Source organism: Salvelinus namaycush, chromosome 4 (assembly GCF_016432855.1).
Source record: "Salvelinus namaycush isolate Seneca chromosome 4, SaNama_1.0, whole genome shotgun sequence".
Taxonomy (NCBI): Eukaryota; Metazoa; Chordata; class Actinopteri; order Salmoniformes; family Salmonidae; genus Salvelinus; species Salvelinus namaycush.
Window position 1 is genome coordinate 616,774 of NC_052310.1, and position 22,500 is coordinate 639,273.

At 40.9% G+C, this 22,500-nt stretch overlaps 1 protein-coding gene across 1 annotated transcript in view; it reads right to left on the reverse strand.

Annotated features, from left to right (window-relative positions):
- The window catches only part of heatr5b (HEAT repeat containing 5B), an 84,647-nt gene extending 64,208 nt beyond the window's left edge, over positions 1-20,439 (reverse strand). Inside the window, exon 1 of the mRNA XM_038990189.1 lies at positions 20,287-20,439. Coding sequence (XP_038846117.1) covers positions 20,287-20,439 — 153 coding nt within the window. The remainder of the gene's footprint in view (positions 1-20,286) is intronic.
- Between the last annotated feature and the right edge of the window lie 2,061 nt (positions 20,440-22,500).

Consider the following 22,500-nt stretch of genomic DNA (forward strand, 5'->3'; position numbering starts at 1 on the left):
GTTGTCTATCCTCACTAGTTGTAATGTGATATGTGTTTGTCTATCCTACATAGTTGTAATGTAATGACTGTGATATGTGGTTGTCTACCTACCATAGTTGTAGTAATGACTTGATATGTGGTTGTCTATCCTACCTTAGTAGAATGTAATGACTGTGATATGTGGTTGTCTATCCTACCTTAGTGTAAGTAAGACTGTGATATGTGGTTGTCTATCCTACTAGTTGTAATGACTGTGATATGTGTTGTCTATCCTACCTTAGTAATGTAATGACGTGATATTGGTTGTCTATCCTACCTTAGTTGTAATGTAATGACTGTGATGTGGTTGTCTTCTACCTTAGTTGAATGTAATGACTGTGATATGTAGTTGTCTACCCTACCTTAGTAGAATGTAATGACTGTGATATGTGGTTGTCTATCCTACCTTAGTAGAATGTAATGACTGTGATATGTAGTTGTCTACCCTACCTTAGTAGAATGTAATGACGGTGATATGTGGTTGTCTATCCTACCTTAGTAGAATGTAATGACGGTGATATGTGGTTGTCTATCCTACCTTAGTTGTAATGTAATGACTGTGATATGTGGTTGTCTACCCTACCTTAGTAGAATGTAATGACTGTGATATGTGGTTGTCTATCCTACCTTAGTTGAATGTAATGACTGTGATATGTAGTTGTCTACCCTACCTTAGTAGAATGTAATGACTGTGATATGTGGTTGTCTATCCTACCTTAGTTGTAATGTAATGACTGTGATATGTGGTTGTCTATCCTACTTTAGTTGTAATGTAATGACTGTGATATGTGGTTGTCTATCCTGCCTATGTAGAATGTAATGACTGTGAATGTGGTTGTCTATCCTACCTTAGTAAATGTAATGACTGTGATATGTGGTTGTCTATCCTACCTTAGTGTAATGTATGACTGTGATATGTGGTGTCTATCCTACCTTAGTAGAATGTAATGACTGTGATATGTGGTTGTCTATCCTACCTTAGTTGTAATGTAAGACTGGATATGTGGTTGTCTATCCTACCTTAGTAGAATGTAATGACTGTGATATGTGGTTGTCTATCCTACCTTAGTAGAATGTAATGACTGTGATATGTGGTTGTCTATCCTACCTTAATGTAATGTAATGACTGTGATATGTGGTTGTCTATCCTACCTTAGTTGTAATGTAATGACTGTGATATGTGGTTGTCTATCCTATCTTAGTTGTAATGTAATGACTGTGATATGTGGTTGTCTATCCTACCTTAGTTGTTATGTAATGACTGTGATATGTGGTTGTCTATCCTACCTTAGTTGAATGTAATGACTGTGATATGTGGTTGTCTATCCTACCTTAGTAGAATGTAATGACTGTGATATGTGGTTGTCTATCCTACCTTGGTTGAATGTAATGACTGTGATATGTGGTTGTCTATCCTACCTTAGTTGAATGTAATGACTGTGATATGTAGATGTCTACCCTACCTTAGTAGAATGTAATGACTGTGATATGTGGTTGTCTACCCTACCTTAGTTGTAATGTAATGACTGTGATATGTGGTTGTCTATCCTACCTTAGTTGTAATGTAATGACTGTGATATGTGGTTGTCTATCCTACCTTAGTTGTAATGTGATATGTGGTTGTCTATCCTACCTTAGTTGTAATGTAATGACTGTGATATGTGGTTGTCTATCCTACCTTAGTTGTAATGTAATGACTGGATATGTGGTTGTCTATCCTACCTTAGTTGTAATGTAATGACTGTGATATGTGGTTGTCTATCCTACCTTAGTGAATGTAATGACTGTGTATGTGGTTGTCTATCCTACCTTAGTTGTAATGTAATGACTGTGATATGGTGTTGTCTATCCTACCTTAGTAGAATGTAATGACTGTGATATGTGGTTGTCTATCCTACCTTAGTTGTTATGTAATGACTGTGATATGTGGTTGTCTATCCTACCTTAGTTGTAATGTAATGACTGTGATATGTGGTTGTCTATCCTACCTTAGTTGTAATGTAATGACTGTGATATGTGGTTGTCTATCCTACCTTAGTTGTAATGTAATGACTGTGATATGTGGTTGTCTATCCGACCTAGTTGTATGTAATGACTGTGTATGTGGTTGTCTATCCTACCTTAGTTGTAATGTAATGACTGTGATATGTGGTTGTCTATCCGACCTTAGTTGTAATGTAATGACTGTGATATGTGGTTGTCTATCCTACCTTAGTTGCAATGTAGTGACTGTGATATGTGGTTGTCTATCCTACCTTAGTTGTAATGTAATGACTGTGATATGTGGTTGTCTATCCTACCTTAGTAGAATGTAATGACTGTGATATGTGTTTGTCTATCCTACCTTAGTGTAATGTAATGACCTTGAATGTGGTTGTCATCCTACCTTAGTTGTAATGTAATGACTGTGATATGTGGTTGTCTATCTACTTAGTTGTAAGTAATGATGTGATATGTGGTTGTCTATCCTACTCTAGTTGTAATGTGATATGTGGTTGTCTATTCCTACCTTAGTTGTAATGTAATGACTGTGATATGTGGTTGTCTATCCTACCTTAGTTGTATGTAATGACTGTGATATGTGGTTGTCTATCCTACCTAGTTGTAATGTAATGACTGTGATATGTGGTTGTCTATCCTACCTTAGTTGTAATGTAATGACTGTGATATGTGGTTGTCTATCCTACCTTAGTTGTAATGTAATGACTGTGATATGTGGTTGTCTATCCGACCTTAGTTGTAATGTAATGACTGTGATATGTGGTTGTCTATCCTACCTTAGTTGTAATGTAATGACTGTGATATGTGGTTGTCTATCCGACCTTAGTTGTAATGTAAGACTGTGATATGTGGTTGTCTATCCTACCTTAGTTGCAATGTAGTGACTGTGATATGTGGTTGTCTATCCTACTTAGTTGTAATGTAATGACTGTGATATGTGGTTGTCTATCCTACCTTAGTAGAATGTAATGACTGTGATATGTGTTTGTCTATCCTACCTTAGTTGTAATGTAATGACTGTGATATGTGGTTGTCTATCCTACCTTAGTTGTAATGTAATGACTGTGATATGTGGTTGTCTATCCTACCTTAGTTGTAATGTAATGACTGTGATATGTGGTTGTCTATCCTACCTTAGTTGTAATGTTGTCACGTTCCTGACCTGTTTTTCCTTGTTTTTGTATTTGTTTAGTATCGTCAGGGCTTGAGTTGGGGTGGGCATTCTATGTTGTGTGTCTAGTTTGTCTGTTTCTGTGTTCAGCCTAATATGGTCCTCAATCAGAGGCAGCTGTCAATCGTTGTCCCTGATTGAGAATCATATAGGTGGCTTGTTTGTGTTGGGTATGTGGGTGGTTGTTCCTGTCTCTGTGTTGTGTTCTGCACCAGATAGGACTGTCTCGGTTTTCACGTTTGTTGTTTTGTATTGTTGTAAGTGTTCACAGTTCATTAAATTAAACATGTTGAACACTAACTGCGCTGCATTTTGGTCCTCTCCTTCATCCCAGGAAGAAAGTCGTTACAAATGTAATGACTGTGATATGTGGTTGTCTATCCTACCTTAGTTGTAATGTAATGACTGTGATATGTGGTTGTCTATCCTACCTTAGTTGTAATGTAATGACTGTGATATGTGGTTGTCTATCTACCTTGTAGAATGTAATGACTGTGATATGTGGTTGTCTATCCTACCTTAGTTGTAATGTAATGACTGTGATATGTGGTTGTCTATCCTACCTTAGTTGTAATGTAATGACTGTGATATGTGGTTGTCAATCCTACCTTAGTTGTAATGTAATGACTGTGATATGTGGTTGTCTATCCTACTTAGTTGAATGTAATGACTGTGATATGTGGTTGTACCCTACCTTAGTTGTAATGTAATGACTGTGATATGTGGTTGTCTATCCTACCTTAGTTGTAATGTAATGACTGTGATATGTGGTGTCATCCTACCTTAGTTGTTAATGTAATGAACTGTGATATGTGGTTGTCTATCCTACCTTAGTAGAATGTAATGACTGTGATATGTGGTTGTCTATCCTACCTTAGGAGAATGTAATGACTGTGATATGTGGTTGTCTATCCGACCTTAGTTGTAATGTAATGACTGTGATATGGGTTGTCTATCCTACCTTAGTTGTAATGTAATGACTGTGATATGTGGTTGTCTATCCTACCTTAGTAGAATGTAATGACTGTGATATGTGGTTGTCTATCCTACCTAGTGTAATGTAATGACTTTGATATGTGGTTGTATCCTACCTTAGTGAAATGTAATGACTGTGATATGTGGTTGTCTATCCTACCTTAGTAGAATGTAATGACTGTGATATGTGGTTGTCTATCCTACCTTAGTTGTAATGTAATGACTGTGATATGTGGTTGTCCATCCTACCTTAGTTGTAATGTAATGACTGTGATATGTGGTTGTCTATCCTACCTTAGTTGTAATGTAATGACTGTGATATGTGGTTGTCCATCCTACCTTAGTTGTAATGTAATGACATATGTGATATGTGGTTGTCTATCCTACCTTAGTTGTAATGTAATGACTGTGATATGTGGTTGTCTATCCTACCTTAGTTGTAATGTAATGAATGGGATATGTGGTTGTCATCCTACCTTAGTTGTAATGTAATGACTGTGATATGTGGTTGTCTATCCTACCTTAGTTTTAATGTAATGACTGTGATATGTGGTTGTCTATCCTACCTTAGTTGTAATGTAATGACTGTGATATGTGGTTGTCCATCCTACCTTAGTTGTAATGTAATGACTGTGATATTTGGTTGTCTATCCTACCTTAGTAGAATGTAATGACTGTGATATGTGGTTGTCTATCCTACCTTAGTTGTAATGTAATGACTGTGATATGTGGTTGTCTATCCGACCTTAGTTGTAATGTAAGACTGGGATATGTGGTTGTCTATCCTACCTATGTAGAATGTAATGACTGTGATATGTGGTTGTCTATCCGACCTTAGTTGTAATGTAATGACTGTGATATGGGTTGTCTATCTACCTTAGTTGTAATGTAATGACTGTGATATGTGGTTGTCTATCCTACCTTAGTTGAATGTAATGACTGTGATATGTGGTTGTCTATCCTACCTTACTAGAATGTAATGACTGTGATATGTGGTTGTCTATCCTACCTTAGTAGAATAATGACTGTGATATGTGGTTGTCTATCCTACCTTAGTTGTAATGTAATGACTGTGATATGTGGTTGTCTATCCTACCTAGTTGAATGTAATGACGTGATATGTTGTGGTGTCTATCCTACCTTACTAGAATGTAATGACTGTGATATGTGGTTGTCTATTCTACCTTAGTAGAATGTAATGACTGTGATATGTGGTTGTATCCTACCTTACTAGAATGTAATGACTGTGATATGTGGTTGTCTATCTACCTTAGTAGAATGTAATGACTGTGATATGTGGTTGTCTATCTACCTTAGTTGTAATGTAATGACTGTGATATGTGGTTGTCTATCTACCTTAGTTGAATGTAATGACTGTGATATGTGGTTGTCTATCCTACCTTAGTAGAATGTAATGACTGTGATATGTGGTTGTCTATCCTACCTTAGTTGTAATGACTGTGATATGTGGTTGTCTATCCTACCTTAGTTGTAATGTAATGACTGTGATATGTGGTTGTCTATCCTACCTTAGTTGTAATGTAATGACTGTGATATGTGGTTGTCATCCTACCTTAGTTGTAATGTAATGACTGTGATATGTGGTTGTCTATCCTACCTTAGTTGTAATGTAATGACTGTGATATGTGGTTGTCAATCCTACCTTAGTTGTAATGTAATGACTGTGATATGTGGTTGTCTATCCTACCTTAGTTGAATGTAATGACTGTGATATGTGGTTGTCTACCCTACCTTAGTTGTAATGTAATGACTGTGATATGTGGTTGTCTATCCTACCTTAGTTGTAATGTAATGACTGTGATATGTGGTTGTCTATCCTACCTTAGTAGAATGTAATGACTGTGATATGTGGTTGTCTATACCTACGTAGAATGTAATGACTGTGATATGTGGTTGTCTATCCTACCTTAGTTGTAATGTAATGACTGTGATATGTGGTTGTCTATCCTACCTTAGTTGTAATGTAATGACTGTGATATGTGGTTGTCTATCCTACCTTAGTTGTAATGTAATGACTGTGATATGTGGTTGTCCATCCTACCTTAGTTGTAATGTAATGACTGTGATATGTGGTTGTCTATCCTACCTTAGTAGAATGTAATGACTGTGATATGTGGTTGTCTATCCTACCTTAGTTGTAATGTAATGACTGTGATATGTGGTTGTCTATCCTACCTTAGTTGTAATGTAATGACTGTGATATGTGGTTGTCTATCCTACCTTAGTAGAATGTAATGACTGTGATATGTGGTTGTCCATCCTACCTTAGTTGTAATGTAATGACTGTGATATGTGGTTGTCTATCCTACCTTAGTAGAATGTAATGACTGTGATATGTGGTTGTCTATCCTACCTTAGTTGTAATGTAATGACTGTGATATGTGGTTGTCTATCCTACCTTAGTTGTAATGTAATGACTGTGATTGTGGTTGTCTATCCTACTTAGTAGAATGTAATGACTGTGATATGTGGTTGTCTATCCTACCTTAATTGTAATGTAATGACTGTGATATGTGGTTGTCTATCCTACCTTAGTAGAATGTAATGACTGTGATATGTGGTTGTCTATCTACCTTAGTAAATGTAATGACTGTGATATGTGGTTGTCTATCCTACCTTAGTAGAATGTAATGACTGTGATATGTGGTTGTCTATCCTACCTTAGTTGTAATGTAATGACTGTGATATGTGGTTGTCTATCCTACCTTAGTAAAATGTAATGACTGTGATATGTGGTTGTCTATCCTACCTTAGTAGAATGTAATGACTGTGATATGTGGTTGTCTACCCTACCTTAGTAGAATGTAATGACTGTGATATGTGGTTGTCTATCCTACCTTAGTTGTAATGTAATGACTGTGATATGTGGTTGTCCATCCTACCTTAGTTGTAATGTAATGACTGTGATATGTGGTGTCTATCCTACCTTAGTAGAATGTAATGACTGTGATATGTGGTTGTCTATCCTACCTTAGTAGAATGTAATGACTGTGATATGTGGTTGTCTATCCTACCTTAGTAGAATGTAATGACTGTGATATGTGGTTGTCTATCCTCTACTAGTTGTAATGTAATGACTGTGATATGTGGTTGTCTACCCTACCTTAGTTGTAATGTAATGACTGTGATATGTGGTTGTCTATCCTACCTTAGTTGTAATGACTGTGATATGTGGTTGTCTATCCTACCTTAGTTGTAATGTAATGACTGTGATATGTGGTTGTCTATCCTACTTAGTTGTAATGTAATGACTGTGATATGTGGTTGTCTATCCTACCTTAGTTGTAATGTAATGACTGTGATATGTGGTTGTCTATCCTACCTTAGTTGTAATGACTGTGATATGTGGTTGTCTATCCTACCTTAGTAGAATGTAATGACTGTGATATGTGGTTGTCAATCCTACCTTAGTTGTAATGTAATGACTGTGATATGTGGTTGTCTATCCTACCTTAGTTGTAATGTAATGACTGTGATATGTGGTTGTCTATCCTACCTTAGTAGAATGTAATGACTGTGATATGTGGTTGTCTATCCTACCTTAGTTGTAATGTAATGACTGTCATATGTGGTTGTCTACCCTACCTTACACATTAATAACACACGTACATATTGTAAATATACACATTAATAACATACATACTGTAAAATACACACATTAATAACATACATACATACTGTAAAATATACACATTAATAACATACATTAATATTAATAACATACAAAAATACTGTAAAATATACGCATTAATAACATACATACATACTCATACATACTCTACAATATACACATTAATAACATACATACATACTGTATAATATACACATTAATAACATACATTCATACTGAAAAATACACACATTAATAACATACATACATACTGTAAAATATATGCATTAATAACATACATAGACACTGTAAATATAGACATTAATAACACACGTACATACTGTAAATATACACATTAATAACATACATACTGTAAAATACACATTAATAACATACGTGCATACTGTAAAATACACATTAACATGCAAGTGGGGCACCAATGTACAAAATTGTGTTAAATAGATGAATAGATAAACAATGGAAAAGCACTGAGGCTTTACAGAGAGAAAAGGCTGGGCTGCTGGGAAGCAGCCGCTACACAAAGGTGTGTGTGTGTGTGTGTGGCCTATCTATTGACAGTATACTGCACCTTGGGCCTTGGGAAGCAGTCGCTACACAAAGGTTTGTGTGTGTGTGTGTGGCCTATCTATTGACAGTATACTGCACCTTGGGCCTTGGGAAGCAGTCGCTACACAAAGGTTGTTGTGTGTGGTGTGTGGCCTATCTATTGACAGATACTGCACCTTGGGCCTTGGGAAGCAGTCGCTACACAAAGGTTTGTGTGTGTGTGTGGCCTATCTATTGCAGTATACTGCACCTTGGGCCTTGGGAAGCAGTCGCTACACAAAGGTGTGTGTGTGTGTGTGTGTGGCCTATCTATTGACAGTATACTGCACCTTGGGCCTTGGGAAGCAGTCGCTACACAAAGGTTTGGTGTGTGTTGTGGCCTATCTATTGACAGTATACTGCACCTTGGGCCTTGGGAAGCAGTCGCTACACAAAGTGTGTGTGTGTGTGTGTGTGGCCTATCTATTGACAGTATACTGCCACTTGGCCTTGGGAAGCAGTCGCTACACAAAGGTGTGTGTGTGTGTGGGCCTATCTATTGACAGTATACTGCACTGGGCCTTGGGAAGCAGTCGCTACACAAAGGTTTGTGTGTGTGTGTGGCTATCTATTGACAGTATACTGCACCTTGGGCCTGGGAAGCAGTCGCTACACAAAGTGTGTGGTGGTGTGTGGCCTATCTATTGACAGTATACTGCACCTTGGGCCTTGGGAAGCAGTCGCTACACCAAAACACAAAGGTGTGTGTGTGTGTGTGTGGCCTATCTATTGACAGTATACTGCACCTTGGGCCTTGGGAAGCAGTCGCTACACAAAGGTGTGTGTGTGTGTGTGTGGCCTATCTATTGACAGTATACTGCACCTTGGGCCTTGGGAAGCAGTCGCTACACAAAGGTTTGTGTGTGTGTGTGTGTGGCCTATCTATTGACAGTATACTGCACCTTGGGCCTTGGGAAGCAGTCGCTACACAAAGGTTTGTGTGTGTGTGTGTGGCCTATCTATTGACAGTATACTGCACCTTGGGCCTTGGGAAGCAGTCGCTACACAAAGGTTTGTGTGTGTGTGTGGCCTATCTATTGACAGTATACTGCACCTTGGGCCTTGGGAAGCAGTCGCTACACAAAGGTGTGTGTGTGTGGCCTATCTATTGACAGTATACTGCACCTTGGGCCTTGGGAAGCAGTCGCTACACAAAGGTGTGTGTGTGTGTGTGTGTGGCCTATCTATTGACAGTATACTGCACCTTGGGCCTTGGGAAGCAGTCGCTACACAAAGGTGTGTGTGTGTGTGTGTGGCCTATCTATTGACAGTATACTGCACCTTGGGCCTTGGGAAGCAGTCGCTACACAAAGGTGTGTGTGTGTGTGTGTGGCCTATCTATTGACAGTATACTGCACCTTGGGCCAGTTAAAAAGTCCTTTGTGAACCCAAGTGACTGTTGGAGGTTAATATACAACTAGATAAATTACTACTGAAGAATAATATAAATGCAACATGCAACAATTTCAACGATTTTTACTGAGTTGTAGTTCATATAAGGAAATTAGTCAATTTAAATAATTAATTAGGCCCTAATCTATAGATTTCACATGACTGGGCAGGGGCGGAGCCATGGGAAGTCATAGGCCCACCCACTTGGGAGCCAGGCCCCACTGGGGAGCTAGGTCCAGCCAATCAGAATTAGTTTTTTCCCCACAAAAGTGCTTTATTAGAGACAGAAACTCTCCTCAGTTTCATCAGCTGTCCAGGCTGGTCTCAGATGACCCTGCGGGTAAAGAAGCCGGATGTGGAGGTCTTGGGCTGGCATGGTTACACGTGGTCTGCGGTCGTGAGGTTAGCCGTACTGAAAAATTCTCAAAAATAACGTTGGAGGCGGCTTATGGTAGAAAAATTAACATTACATTCTCTGGCAACAGCTCTGGTTGATATTCCTGCAGTCAGCATGCCATTTGCACGCTTCCTTAAAACTTGAGACATCTGTGGCATTGTGTTGTGTGACAAAACTGCACATTTTAGAGTGGCCTTTTATTGTCCACAGCACAAGGTGCACCTGTGTAATGATCATGCTGTTTAATCAACTTCTTGATATGCCACACCTGTCAGGTGGATGGATTATCTCGGCAAAGGAGAAATGCTCACTAACAGGGATGTAAACACATTTGTGCACAAAAATTGAGAGAAAAAGCTTTTCGTTCATTTTGGAACATTTCTGGGGGGTCATTTATTTCAGCTCATTAAACATGGGACCAACACTTTACATGTTGCCTTTATGTTGTTGTTCAGTGTAGATCTTAAATAGAAACTGCATGGTGACAGGCTTTAGAGCCTTTCTGTCAGAGTTGTGTGTGTGTGTGCACACTGTTAGCCATTTTCATAATTTCATTAGTAACTTACTGTATAAATCAAAAGTATGATACTGTATAAACTGACTACAGTAGCTTACCGTTGAATGCACAGTCAAATACTGCACATTTGTTTTTACAGCACACTATATGAACTTCCTGTAATTTGAACAGTAAAACAATGTAGAATGCACGGTAAAATACCGTAAATGTGTTTTACAGTATTAATTATGTTGCATTGTTTGGACGTTGTGTGGCCGTGGAGAACCCAGCTCATTAACATGTTTTAAGGTGTGCCTTGTAAGAGGCTATATCTGTTATACCCATGAGTGTAAATGCTGTACCCCCAAAAGAATACGGTAATATACTGTATTTTAGGAATTCTACAAACCCTGTCCTGAATCTTTACAGTATCTTATTGGCCAATTGCTGACAGTAAATTACAGTAATTCAGAATACAGTAAAATACCAAAGGTTTTGGAGCACCAATAACCTTTTGAACACGAGTGGCTGCATTCATCATTAACATATTTCGAGGCGTGTCTTGTACACGGCTATATTTGCTGCTCCCGTTAGTGAGAGTGCTGTACCACTTTAAGTGATATGCTGTAGTAAGCAGCAAGTTTCAAACCTTTAATTATTGTTGATCTGTTTTTCCTCTGTCAATTTAGAATATTTTGTTAAAGGGATACTTCCCCAGAGTCAGATGAACTCGTGGATACCATTTTTATGTCTCCGTGCCCAGAATGAAGGAAGTTAATAACCTCTACAGGATGGGTGGGTCCCCCTCGGGGCGTTTGAGCTAACGTAGGCTAATGCGATTAGCATGAGGTTGAGCTAACGTAGGCTAATGCGATTAGCATGAGGTTGAGCTAACGTAGGCTAATGCGATTAGCATGAGGTTGAGCTAACGTAGGCTAATGCGATTAGCATGAGGTTGAGCTAACGTAGGCTAATGCGATTAGCATGAGGTTGAGCTAACGTAGGCTAATGCGATTAGCATGAGGTTGTAAGTAACAGGGCAGTTGAGCTAACGTAGGCTAATGCGATTAGCATGAGGTTGTAAGTAACAGGGCAGTTGAGCTAACGTAGGCTAATGCGATTAGCATGAGGTTGTAAGTTACAAGAAAATTTCCCAGGACATAGACATATCGGATATGGGCAGGAAGCTTAAATTATTGTTAATCTAACTGCACTGTCCAATTTACAGTAGCTATTACAGTGAAATAATACCATGCTATTGTTTGAGGAGAGTGCACAATTATGAACTTGAAAAGTTGTGAATGAACCAGCTAGGCATATTTGGGCAGTCTTGATACAAAATTTTGAACAGACATGCAATGGTTCATTGGATCAGTCTAAAACTTTGCACATATACTGCTGCATCTAGTGGCCAAAATCTAAAATGCGCCTGGAATAATACATTATGGCCTTTCTCTTGCATTTCAAAGATGGTGGTACAAAAAAAAGAAACGCATGTTTTTTTTCTTTGTATTATCTTTTACCAGATCTAATGTGTTATATTCTCCTACAATCATTTCACATTTCCACAAACTTCAAAGTAAATCCTTTCAAATGGTACCAAGAATATGCATATCCTTGCTTCAGGTCCTGAGCTACAGGCAGTTAGATTTGGGTATGTCATTTTAGGAGAAAATTGAAAAAAGGGTCCGATCCTTAAGAGGTTTTAAGAGGTAGTTTTGCAAGCCAACGCTAACTAGCGTAAGCGCTGCAGATACCCATAGACTTCCAGTCATTGCGCTAACACTAGGAAGTAGATAAAAGGCCTCATTGCCAAAATCCCAAAGTATCCATTTAAGGCCTAAAGTGCAAGTAATATTAAACACCAAATATCAGTTGGTCTAGTGCCTTCAGAAAGTTTTCACATATTGTGTTGTGTTACAGCCTGAATTTAAAAATGTATTCAACTTAAGATTTTTTGGTCACTGGCCTACACACAATACCCCATTTAAAAAAAGAAGTATTACTAGCCTGTTCCACCTCTCTTTCGTATCGTCTGAGATTTCCATAGATTGGAAAGCTGCCGCGGTCATCCCCCTCTTCAAAGGGGGAGACACTCTAGACCCAAACTGCTACAGACCTATATCTATCCTACCTGCCTTTCTAAGGTCTTCGAAAGCCAAGTTAACATACAGATTACCGACCATTTCGAATCTCACCGTACCTTCTCCGCTATGCAATCTGGTTTCAGAGCTGGTCATGGGTGCACCTCAGCCACACTCAAGGTCCTAAACGATATCATAACCGCTATTGATAAGAGACATTACTGTACAGCCGTATTCATCGACCTGGCTAAGGCTTTCGACTCTGTCAATCACAACATTCTTATTGGCAGACTCAACAGCCTTGGTTTCTCAAATGATTGCCTCGCCTGGTTTACCAACTACTTCTCAGATAGAGTTCAGTGTGTCAAATCGGAGGGCCTGTTGTCCGGACCTCTGGCAGTCTCTATGGGGGTGCCTCAGGGTTCAATTCTTGGGCCGACTCTCTTCTCTGTATACATCAATGATGTCGCTCTTGCTGCTGGTGAGTCTCTGATCCACCTCTACGCAGATGACACCATTCTGTATACTTCTGACCCCTCTTTGGACACTGTGTTAACTAACCTCCAGATGAGCTTCAATGCCATACAACTCTCCTTCTGTGGCCTCCAACTGCTCTTAAATGCGGGTAAAACTAAATGCATGCTCTTCAACCGATCGCTGCCCGCACCCGCCCGCCTGTCCAGTATCACTACTCTGGACGGTTCTGACTTAGAATATGTGGACAACTACAAATACCTAGGTGTCTGGTTAGACTGTAAACTCTCTTTCCAGACTCACATTAAGCATCTCCAATCCAAAATTAAATCTAGAATCGGCTTCCTATTTCACAACAAAGCATCCTTCACTCATGCTGCCAAACATACCCTTGTAAAACTGACCATCCTACCGATCCTCGACTTCGGTGATGCCATTTACAAAATAGCCTCCAACACTCTACTCAGCAAACTGGATGCAGTCTATCACAGTGCCATCCGTTTTGTCACTAAAGCCCCATGTACTACCCACCACTGCGACCTGTACGCTCTCTTTGGCTGGCCCTCGCTTCATACTCGTCGCCAAACCCACTGGCTCCAGGTCATCTACAAGTCTTTGCTAGTGAGCCTTATCTCAGCTCACTAGTCACCATAGCAGCACCCACCCGTAGCACACGCTCCATTAGGTATATCTCACTGGTCACCCCCAAAGCCAATTCCTTCTTTGGCCGCCTCTCCTTCCAGTTCTCTGCTGCCAATGACTGGAACAAACTACAAAAATCTCTGAAGCTGGAGACTCTTACCTCCCTCACTAGCTTTAAGCACCAGCTGTCAGAGCAGCTCACAGATCACTGCACCTGTACATAGCTCATCTGTAAATAGCCCATCCAATCTACCTCATCCCCATACTTATTTATTTATCTTGCTCCTTTGCACCCCAGTATCTAAACTTGCACATTCATCTTCTGCAAATCCTACCATTCCAGTGTTTAATTGCTATATTGTAATTACTTCGCCACCATGGCCTATTTATTGCCTTACCTCTCCTATCCTACCTCATTTGCACATGCTGTATATAGATTTTTCGACTGTATGTTGGTTTATTCCATGTGTAACTCTGTGTTGTTATATGTGTCGAACTGTTTTGCTTTATCTTGGCAAGGTCGCAGTTGTAAATGAGAACTTATTCTCAACTAGTCTACCTGGTTAAATAAAGGTGAAATATATATTTTTTTTAAATAAGCAAAGAGAAGCGACAGTACATCATTTCTTAAAGACTTGAAGGTCAGTCAATCCAGAAACATTTTAACAACTTTGAAAGTTTCTTCAAGTGCAGAAGCAAAAACCATCAAGCGCTTTGATGAAACTGGCTCTCATGAGGACCGCCACAGGATTGGAAGACCCAGAGTTACCTCTGCTGCAGAGGATACGTTCATTAGAGATACCAGCCTCAGAAATTGTAGTCCAAATAAATGCTTCACAGAGTTCAAGTAACAGACACATGTCAACATCAACTGTTCAGAGGAGACTGAGTGCCTGCATGGTTGAATTGCTGCAAATAAACCACTACTAAAGGACACCAATAAGAAGAAGAGACTTGCTTGGGCCAAGAAACATGAGCAATGAACATTAGAACGGTGGAAATCTGTCCAAATTAAAGAAATGTGGTTACAACCGCCGTGTCTTTGTGAGATGCAGAGTAGGTGAACGGATGATCTCAGCATGTGTGGTTCCCACTGTGAAGCATGGAGGAGGAGGTGTGGGGGTGCTTTGCTGGTGACACTGTCAGTGATTATTTTGATTTCAAGGCACACTTAAGCAGCATGGCTACCACAGCATTCTGCAGTGATACGCCATTCCATCTGGTTTGTGCTTAGTGGGACTATCTTTTGTTTTTCAACAGGATAATGACCCACCACACCTCCAGGCTGTGTAAGGGCTGTTCGACCAAGAAGGAGAGTGATGGAGTGCTGCATCAGATGACCTGGCCTCCACAATCACCCGACCTCAACCCAATTGAGATGGTTTGGGATGAGTTGGACCGCAGAGTGAAAGAACAGCTGCCAACAAGTGCTCAGCATATGTGGGAACTCCTTCAAGACTGTTGGAAAAGCATTCCAGGTGAAGCTGGTTGAGCGAATGCCAAGATTGTGCAACACTGTCATCAAAATGGTCATCAAGGCAAAGGGTGGCAACTTTGAAGAATCTAAAATATATTTTGATTTGTTTAACACTTTTTTTGGTTACTACATGATTCCATATGTGTTATTTCATAGTTTTGATGTCTTCACTATTATTCTACAATGTAGAAAATAGTAAAAATAGATAAAAACCCTTGAATGAGGAGATGTGTCCAAACTTTTGACTGGTACTGTAAAGATATATATAGAAATCAAAGAAAAGTCCTCATCCATCAAATCAAATCCCAGATTGATACACATGATTGACAGGTCCTGATACTGTGACAGAGCAGCACTGTCCCAGACTGACAGACATGATTGTTTTTGTTTCTGTAGGGAATAGGGTGCCATTTCTGACACGCTCGGTTTGTGTTTGTACCCAAGGCTGATGTTGTTTAATGTTTAACCCCTAAGACGCCACCTTATTTGTCACTGTGTGTGACAGACACAGAGAGAAACAGAGAGAGAAACAGAGAGAGACGCAGAGAGAGATACAGAGAGAGACACAGAGAGAGACACAGAGAGAGATACAGAGAGAGACACAGAGAGAGACACAGAGAGAGAAACAGAGAGAGAAACAGAGAGAGAAACAGAGAGAGAGACAGAGAGAGAAACAGAGAGAGAGAGAGAGACAGAGAGAGAAACAGAGAGAGAGACAGAAACAGAGACAGAGAGAGAGAGCGACAGAGAGAGAGATCTTCTGCACAGATTCTGTCAGACCTGGGCCCTGACAGTAAATCTCAGTAAGACCAAAATAATGGTGTTCCAAAAAAGGTCCAGTCGCCAGGACCACAAATTCCATCTAGACACCGTTGCCCTAGAGCACACAAAAAAACTATACATACCTCGGCCTAAACATCAGCACCACAGGTAACTTCCACAAAGCTGTGAACGATCTGAGAGACAAGGCAAGAAGGGCATTCTATGCCATCAAAAGGAACATAAATTTCAACATACCAATTAGGATCTGGCTAAAAATACTTGAATCAGTCATAGAGCCCATTGCCCTTTATGGTTGTGAGGTCTGGGGTCCGCTCACCAACCAAGATTTCACAAAATGGGGCAAACACCAAATTGAGACTCTGCATGCAGAATTCTGCAAAAATATCCTCCGTGTACAACGTAGAACACCAAATAATGCATGCAGAGCAGAATTAGGCCGATACCCACTAATTATCAAAATCCAGAAAAGAGCCGTTAAATTCTACAACCACCTAAAAGGAAGCGATTCCCAAACCTTCCATAACAAAGCCATCACCTACAGAGAGATGAACCTGGAGAAGAGTCCCCTAAGCAAGCTGGTCCTAGGGCTCTGTTCACAAACACAAACACACCCCACAGAGCCCCAGGACAACAGCACAATTAGACCCAACCAAATCATGAGAAAACAAAAAGATAATTACTTGACACATTGGAAAGAATTAACAAAAAAACAGAGCAAACTAGAATACTATTTGGGCCTAAACAGAGAGTACACAGTGGCAGAATACCTGACCACTGTGACTGACCCAAACTTAAGGAAAGCTTTGACTATGTACAGACTCAGTGAGCATAGCCTTGCTATTGAGAAAGGCCGCCGTAGGCAGACATGGCTCTCAAGAGAAGACAGGCTATGTGCTCACTGTCCACAAAATGAGGTGGAAACTGAGCTGCACTTTCTAACCTCCTGCCCAATGTATGACCATATTAGAGATACATATTTCCCTCAGATTACACAGATCCACAAAGAATTCGAAAACAAATCCAATTTTGATAAACTCCCATATCTACTGGGTGAAATTCCACAGTGTGCCATCACAGCAGCAAGATTTGTGACCTGTTGTCACAAGAAAAGGGCAACCAGTGAAGAACAAACAGCATTGTAAATACAACCCATATTTATGCCTATTTATTTTAACCTGTGTGCTTTAACCATTCGTACATTGCTACAACACTGTATATATATAATATGACATTTGTAATGTCTTTATTGTTTTGAAACTTCTGTATGTGTAATGTTTACTGTTAATTTGTATTGTTTGTTTCACTTTTGTGTATTGTCTACCTCACTTGCTTTGGCAATGTTAACACATGTTTCCCATGCCAATAAAGCCCCTTGAATTGAATTGAATTGAATTGAATTGAGAGAGAGACAGAGAGAGAGAGCGTTTAATCATTTGCATGAAGCAACAACGTCAAGTTTCACTGTCTCACAGCTGTGTGTCCAGAATGATGAGATTGAGTTAACACCAGACAATGACTGGATATCTTAGTTGTTTAGATTTGGAAGAACAGACCGTAACACTACACCCAGCCCCCCACCCCTCTACACCCAGCCCCTAACCCCTCGACACCCAGCCCTTAACCCCTCAACAGAAACAGAAAGTTTTGCAAATGTATTAAAAATAAAAAACTGATATCACATTTCCATAAGTATTCAGACCCTTTACTCAGTACTTTGTTGAAGCACCTTTGGCAGCGATTACAGCCTCGAGTCTTCTTGGGTATGAAGCTACAAGCTTGGCACACCTGTATTTGGGGAGTTTCTCCCATTATTCTCCGCAGATCCTCTCAAACGCGGTCAGGTTAGATGGGGAGCGTAGTTGCAAAGCTATTTTCAGGTCTCTCCGGAGAGATACGATCGGTTTCAAGTCTGGACTCTGGCTGGTCCACTCAAGGACATTCAGAGACTTGTCCCGAAGCCACTCCTGCGTTGTCTTGGCTGTGTGCTTAGTGTCGTTGTCCTGTTGGAAGGTGAACCTTCGACACAGTCTGAGGTCCTGAGCGCTCTGGAGCAGGTTTTCATCAAGGATCTCTCTGTACTTTGCTTTGTTCATCTTTCCCTCGATCCTAACTAGTCTCCCTGTCCCTGCTGAAAAACATCCCCACAGCATGAAGCTGCCACCACCATGTTTCACCGGAGAGATGGTGCCAGGTTTCCTCCAGATATGACGCTTGGCATTCAGGCCAAAGAGTTCAATCTTGGATTCATCAGACCAGAGAATCTTGTTCCTCATGGTTTGAGAGTCTTTAGGTGCCTTTTTGCAAACTCCAAGCAGGCTGTCATGTGCCTTTTACTGAGGAGTGGCTTCCGTCTGGCAACTCTACCATAAAGCCCTGATTGGTGGAGTGCTGCAGAGATGGTTGTCCTTCTGGAAGGTTCTCCCATCTCCACAGAGGAACTCTGGAGCGCTGTCAGAGTGACCATCGGGTTCTTGGTCACCTCCCTGACCAAGGCCCTTCTCCCCCGATTGCTCAGTTTGGCCGGGCGGCCAGCTCTAGGAAGAGTCTTGGTGGTTCCAAACTTCTTCCATTTAAGAATGATGGAGGCCACTGTGTTCTTGGAGACTTTCAATGCGACAGACAATTTCTTCGACCGCATAGCCTGCTTTTCGCTCTGACATTCACTGTCAACTGTGGGACCTTATATAGACAGGTGTGCGCTTTTCCAAATCATGTCCAATCACTTGAATTTGCCACAGTTGGACTCCAATCAAGTTGCAGAAACATCGAAAGGATGATCAATGGAAACAGGATGCACCTGAGCTCAATTTAGAGTCTCATAGCAAAGGGTCTGAATACTTATGTAAATAAAATATTTCTGTTCATAAATTGTAATAAATGTGACATTTTTTCTAAAAACCTGTTTTCACCTTGTCATTATGGTTTATTGTGTGTAGATTGATGAGGAAAACAATTTATTTAATTCATTTTAGAATAAGGCTGTAACGTATAAAAATGTGAAAAAAGTCAAGGGGTCTGAATACTTTCAGAATGAGCTGTAAATGTACGTATCTAATTCAATTACCTCGTACCCCTCTGCACATCTTCTCCGTACTGGTAACCTGTGTATATAGCCAAGTTATCATTCCTCATTTTATATTTATTTATGCTTTTATTATTATATGTTATTAGTTTTTTATTATTTTTCTATTTTCTTTCTCTCTTCATTGTTGGAAAAGGGCTCGTAAGTAATCATTTCACTGTTAGTCTACGCCTGTTGTTTACGAAGCTTGTGACAAATAAAACTATATATATATATATTTGTTTAACGGAAAGCGGATCTACCTAGATCGGTACCGACTGGTGGAACCTTGAGAGTTAACCATCCCTGTGAACGGGTTTCGTGTGTCATATTTTTACATAAAATAAAAAATATGACACACGGTAGAATTTTGGTTGTAATACGGTTGGAACCTTTTTTTCATCAGAGCTTTTTAAACAAAAAAAAGGAGTCATGATTTACTTTAATGACCAGATGACCTTCTGATACAGGATGTAGTGATGACCTTCTGATACAGGATGTAGTGATGACCTTCTGATACAGGATGTAGTGATGACCTTCTGATACAGGATGTAGTGATGAAACCTGATAAAACAAAAGTGTGTATCCCAAAGTTTTAGAGTGGGGTTTGATAGATGTCGTTACCATAATCCAAAACTGGCAGGAAAGTTGATTGTACAATCTGCTTCCTGCTGTTTAGAGAGAAGAACGATAGATTTCTAAAACACTTCTTCCGTATGTTTTTAAATGTTAGATCTTTATCAGTCCAAATGCTTGATGAGAGGATCCTCCAATGAGTAAATATGTAGTCCAAATGCTTGATGAGAGGATCCTCCAATGAGTAAATATGTAGTCCAAATGCTTGATGAGAGGATCCTCCAATGAGTAAATATGTAGTCCAAATGCTTGATGAGAGAATCCTCCAATGAGTAAATATGTAGTCCAAATGAAACCTTTTTGTGTGAATTAGAACAACATATTTGTAGTTTTTCCCCTCATTAAGTACAAGTTGCCAATGGCAAGACAGCACAAACAGATCTAGGACCAGGCTACTGTAGCTCTGCTTTGGCCTGTATTACCTGTTGTCCTCTAGTTACCTTCTCTAGTCTGATGCCACTGGGTGCTAAATCCAGGCATTGATGTATCTGTGGGAGGCAGGTTGGGGGTGGAGGGGTGGGGTGGTGGTGGTTAGGTGACAGATGGCCCTGGTGGCTGTGGACAGCTCTCAATTCCTTCCCCCCTGTCCCCATGTCTTTACCTCTCTCTCTCTCTTTTGTTCTCTCTCTCTCTTTCTCTCTCTCTCTCCTCTCCTCGCTCTCTCTCTCTCTCCTCTCCTCTCCTCTCCTCTCTCCCTCTCTCTCTTTTGTTCTCTCTCTCTCTCTCTCTCTCTCTCTCTCTCCTCTCCTCTCCTCTCCTCTCCTCTCCTCTCCTCTCCGCTCTCTCTCTCTCTCTCTCTCTTTTGTTCTCTTTCAGTGGGAGAGCTGGGAGGTTGGAAGGAGGGTGGGAGAGCTGGGAGGTTGGAAGGAGGGTGGGAGAGCTGGGAGTTTGGAGGGAGGGTGGGAGGGAGAGCTGAGAGGTTGGAAGGAGGGTGGGAGAGCTGGGAGGTTGGAAGGAGGGTGGGAGAGCAGGGAGGTTGGAAGGAGGGTGGGAGAGCTGGGAGGTTGGAAGGAGGGTGGGAGAGCAGGGAGGTTGGAAGGAGGGTGGGAGAGCTGGGAGGTTGGAAGGAGGGTGGGAGAGCTGGGAGGTTGGAAGGAGGGTGGGAGAGCTGGGAGTTTGGAGGGAGGGTGGGAGGGAGAGCTGAGAGGTTGGAAGGAGGGTGGGAGAGCTGGGAGGTTGGAAGGAGGGTGGGAGAGCAGGGAGGTTGGAAGGAGGGTGGGAGAGCTGGGAGGTTGGAAGGAGGGTGGGAGAGCTGGGAGGTTGGAAGGAGGGTGGGAGAGCTGGGAGGTTGGAAGGAGGGTGGGAGAGCTGGGAGGTTGGAAGGAGGGTGGGAGAGCTGGGAGGTTGGAAGGAGGGTGGGAGAGCTGGGAGGTTGGATGTGTCAACTGATGTTCCCCAGCTGTGTTGTAGCTGGAACCAGGCCTGCTAGAGGAAGTACAGAGGAGAGGCAACATAATGAATCCCACACCATCCCCGTCAACATCCCAAAGCCTCCTCTTGACAACATGCACTTTTATAGTGAGGGGGGAGAGGATAGGGGTTGGATGGATGAGGAGAGAGAGGAGAGGAGAGAGAGGAGAAAGAGAGAGATGAGAGAGGAGAGAGAGAGCGAGGAGAGAGAGAGAAAGAGATGAGAGAGAGAGAGAGGAGAAGAGAGAGAGGATAGAGAGAGAGAGAGAGAGAGAGAGAGAGAGGATAGAGAGATAGGACAGGAGAGAGAGCGAGGAGAGGAGAGAGAGAGGACAAGAGAGAGAGGAGAGTGAGAGAGAGGAGAGAGAGGACAGGAGAGAGAGAGAGTAGAGAGAGGAGAGAGAGAAGAGACAGATAGGAGAAAGAGAGGAGATAAAGAGAGGAGAGAGCGAGAGAGAGGAGAAGAGAGAGAGAGAGAGAGAGGAGAAGAGAGAGAGAGAGGACAGGAGCGAGAGAGAGTTTAGCATGTGTTTCTCAGCAAGAGAAATACTTTACTTTATGATCATTCCCAAGACTAGCTGTTGCTTTCTAGCAAATCTGTTTGCTGCATTATGTAGAACTAATGCAACTATGTTGGAGGGAGGGAGTCATGGAGGGTAGTATTCACAGTAGTGCACTATAGGAAACCATTTTGGTTGCACTACAGTGAATATAAATCCATTTTGGATGCACTATAGTGAATATGGAGACATTATGGATGCATTATAGTGAATAGGAATCCATTTTGGATGCACTATAGTGAATAGGAATCCATTTTGGATGCATTATAGTGAATAAGAAATTATTTAGGATGCACTATAGCAAATAGTGAATAGGGAGCCATTTTGATTGCACAAAAGTGAATAGGGAGCCATTTTGGATACACTAAAGGAATCAATTTAGGATGCACTATAGTGAATAGGGAGCCATTTTGGATGCACAAAAGTGAATAGGGAGCCATTATGGATGTACTATAGTGAATATGAATCGGTTTTGGATGCACATTAGTGAATAGGGAATAGGGAGACATGTTGGATACACATTAGTGAATAGCGAATAGTGAATAGGGAGCCATTATGGATGCAATATAGTGAATAGGTAGCCATTTTGGATGCACAAAGTGAATAGGGAGCCATTTTGGATGAACTAAAGGAATCCATTTTGGATGTAATATAGTGAATAGGAATCGGTTTTGGATGCACATT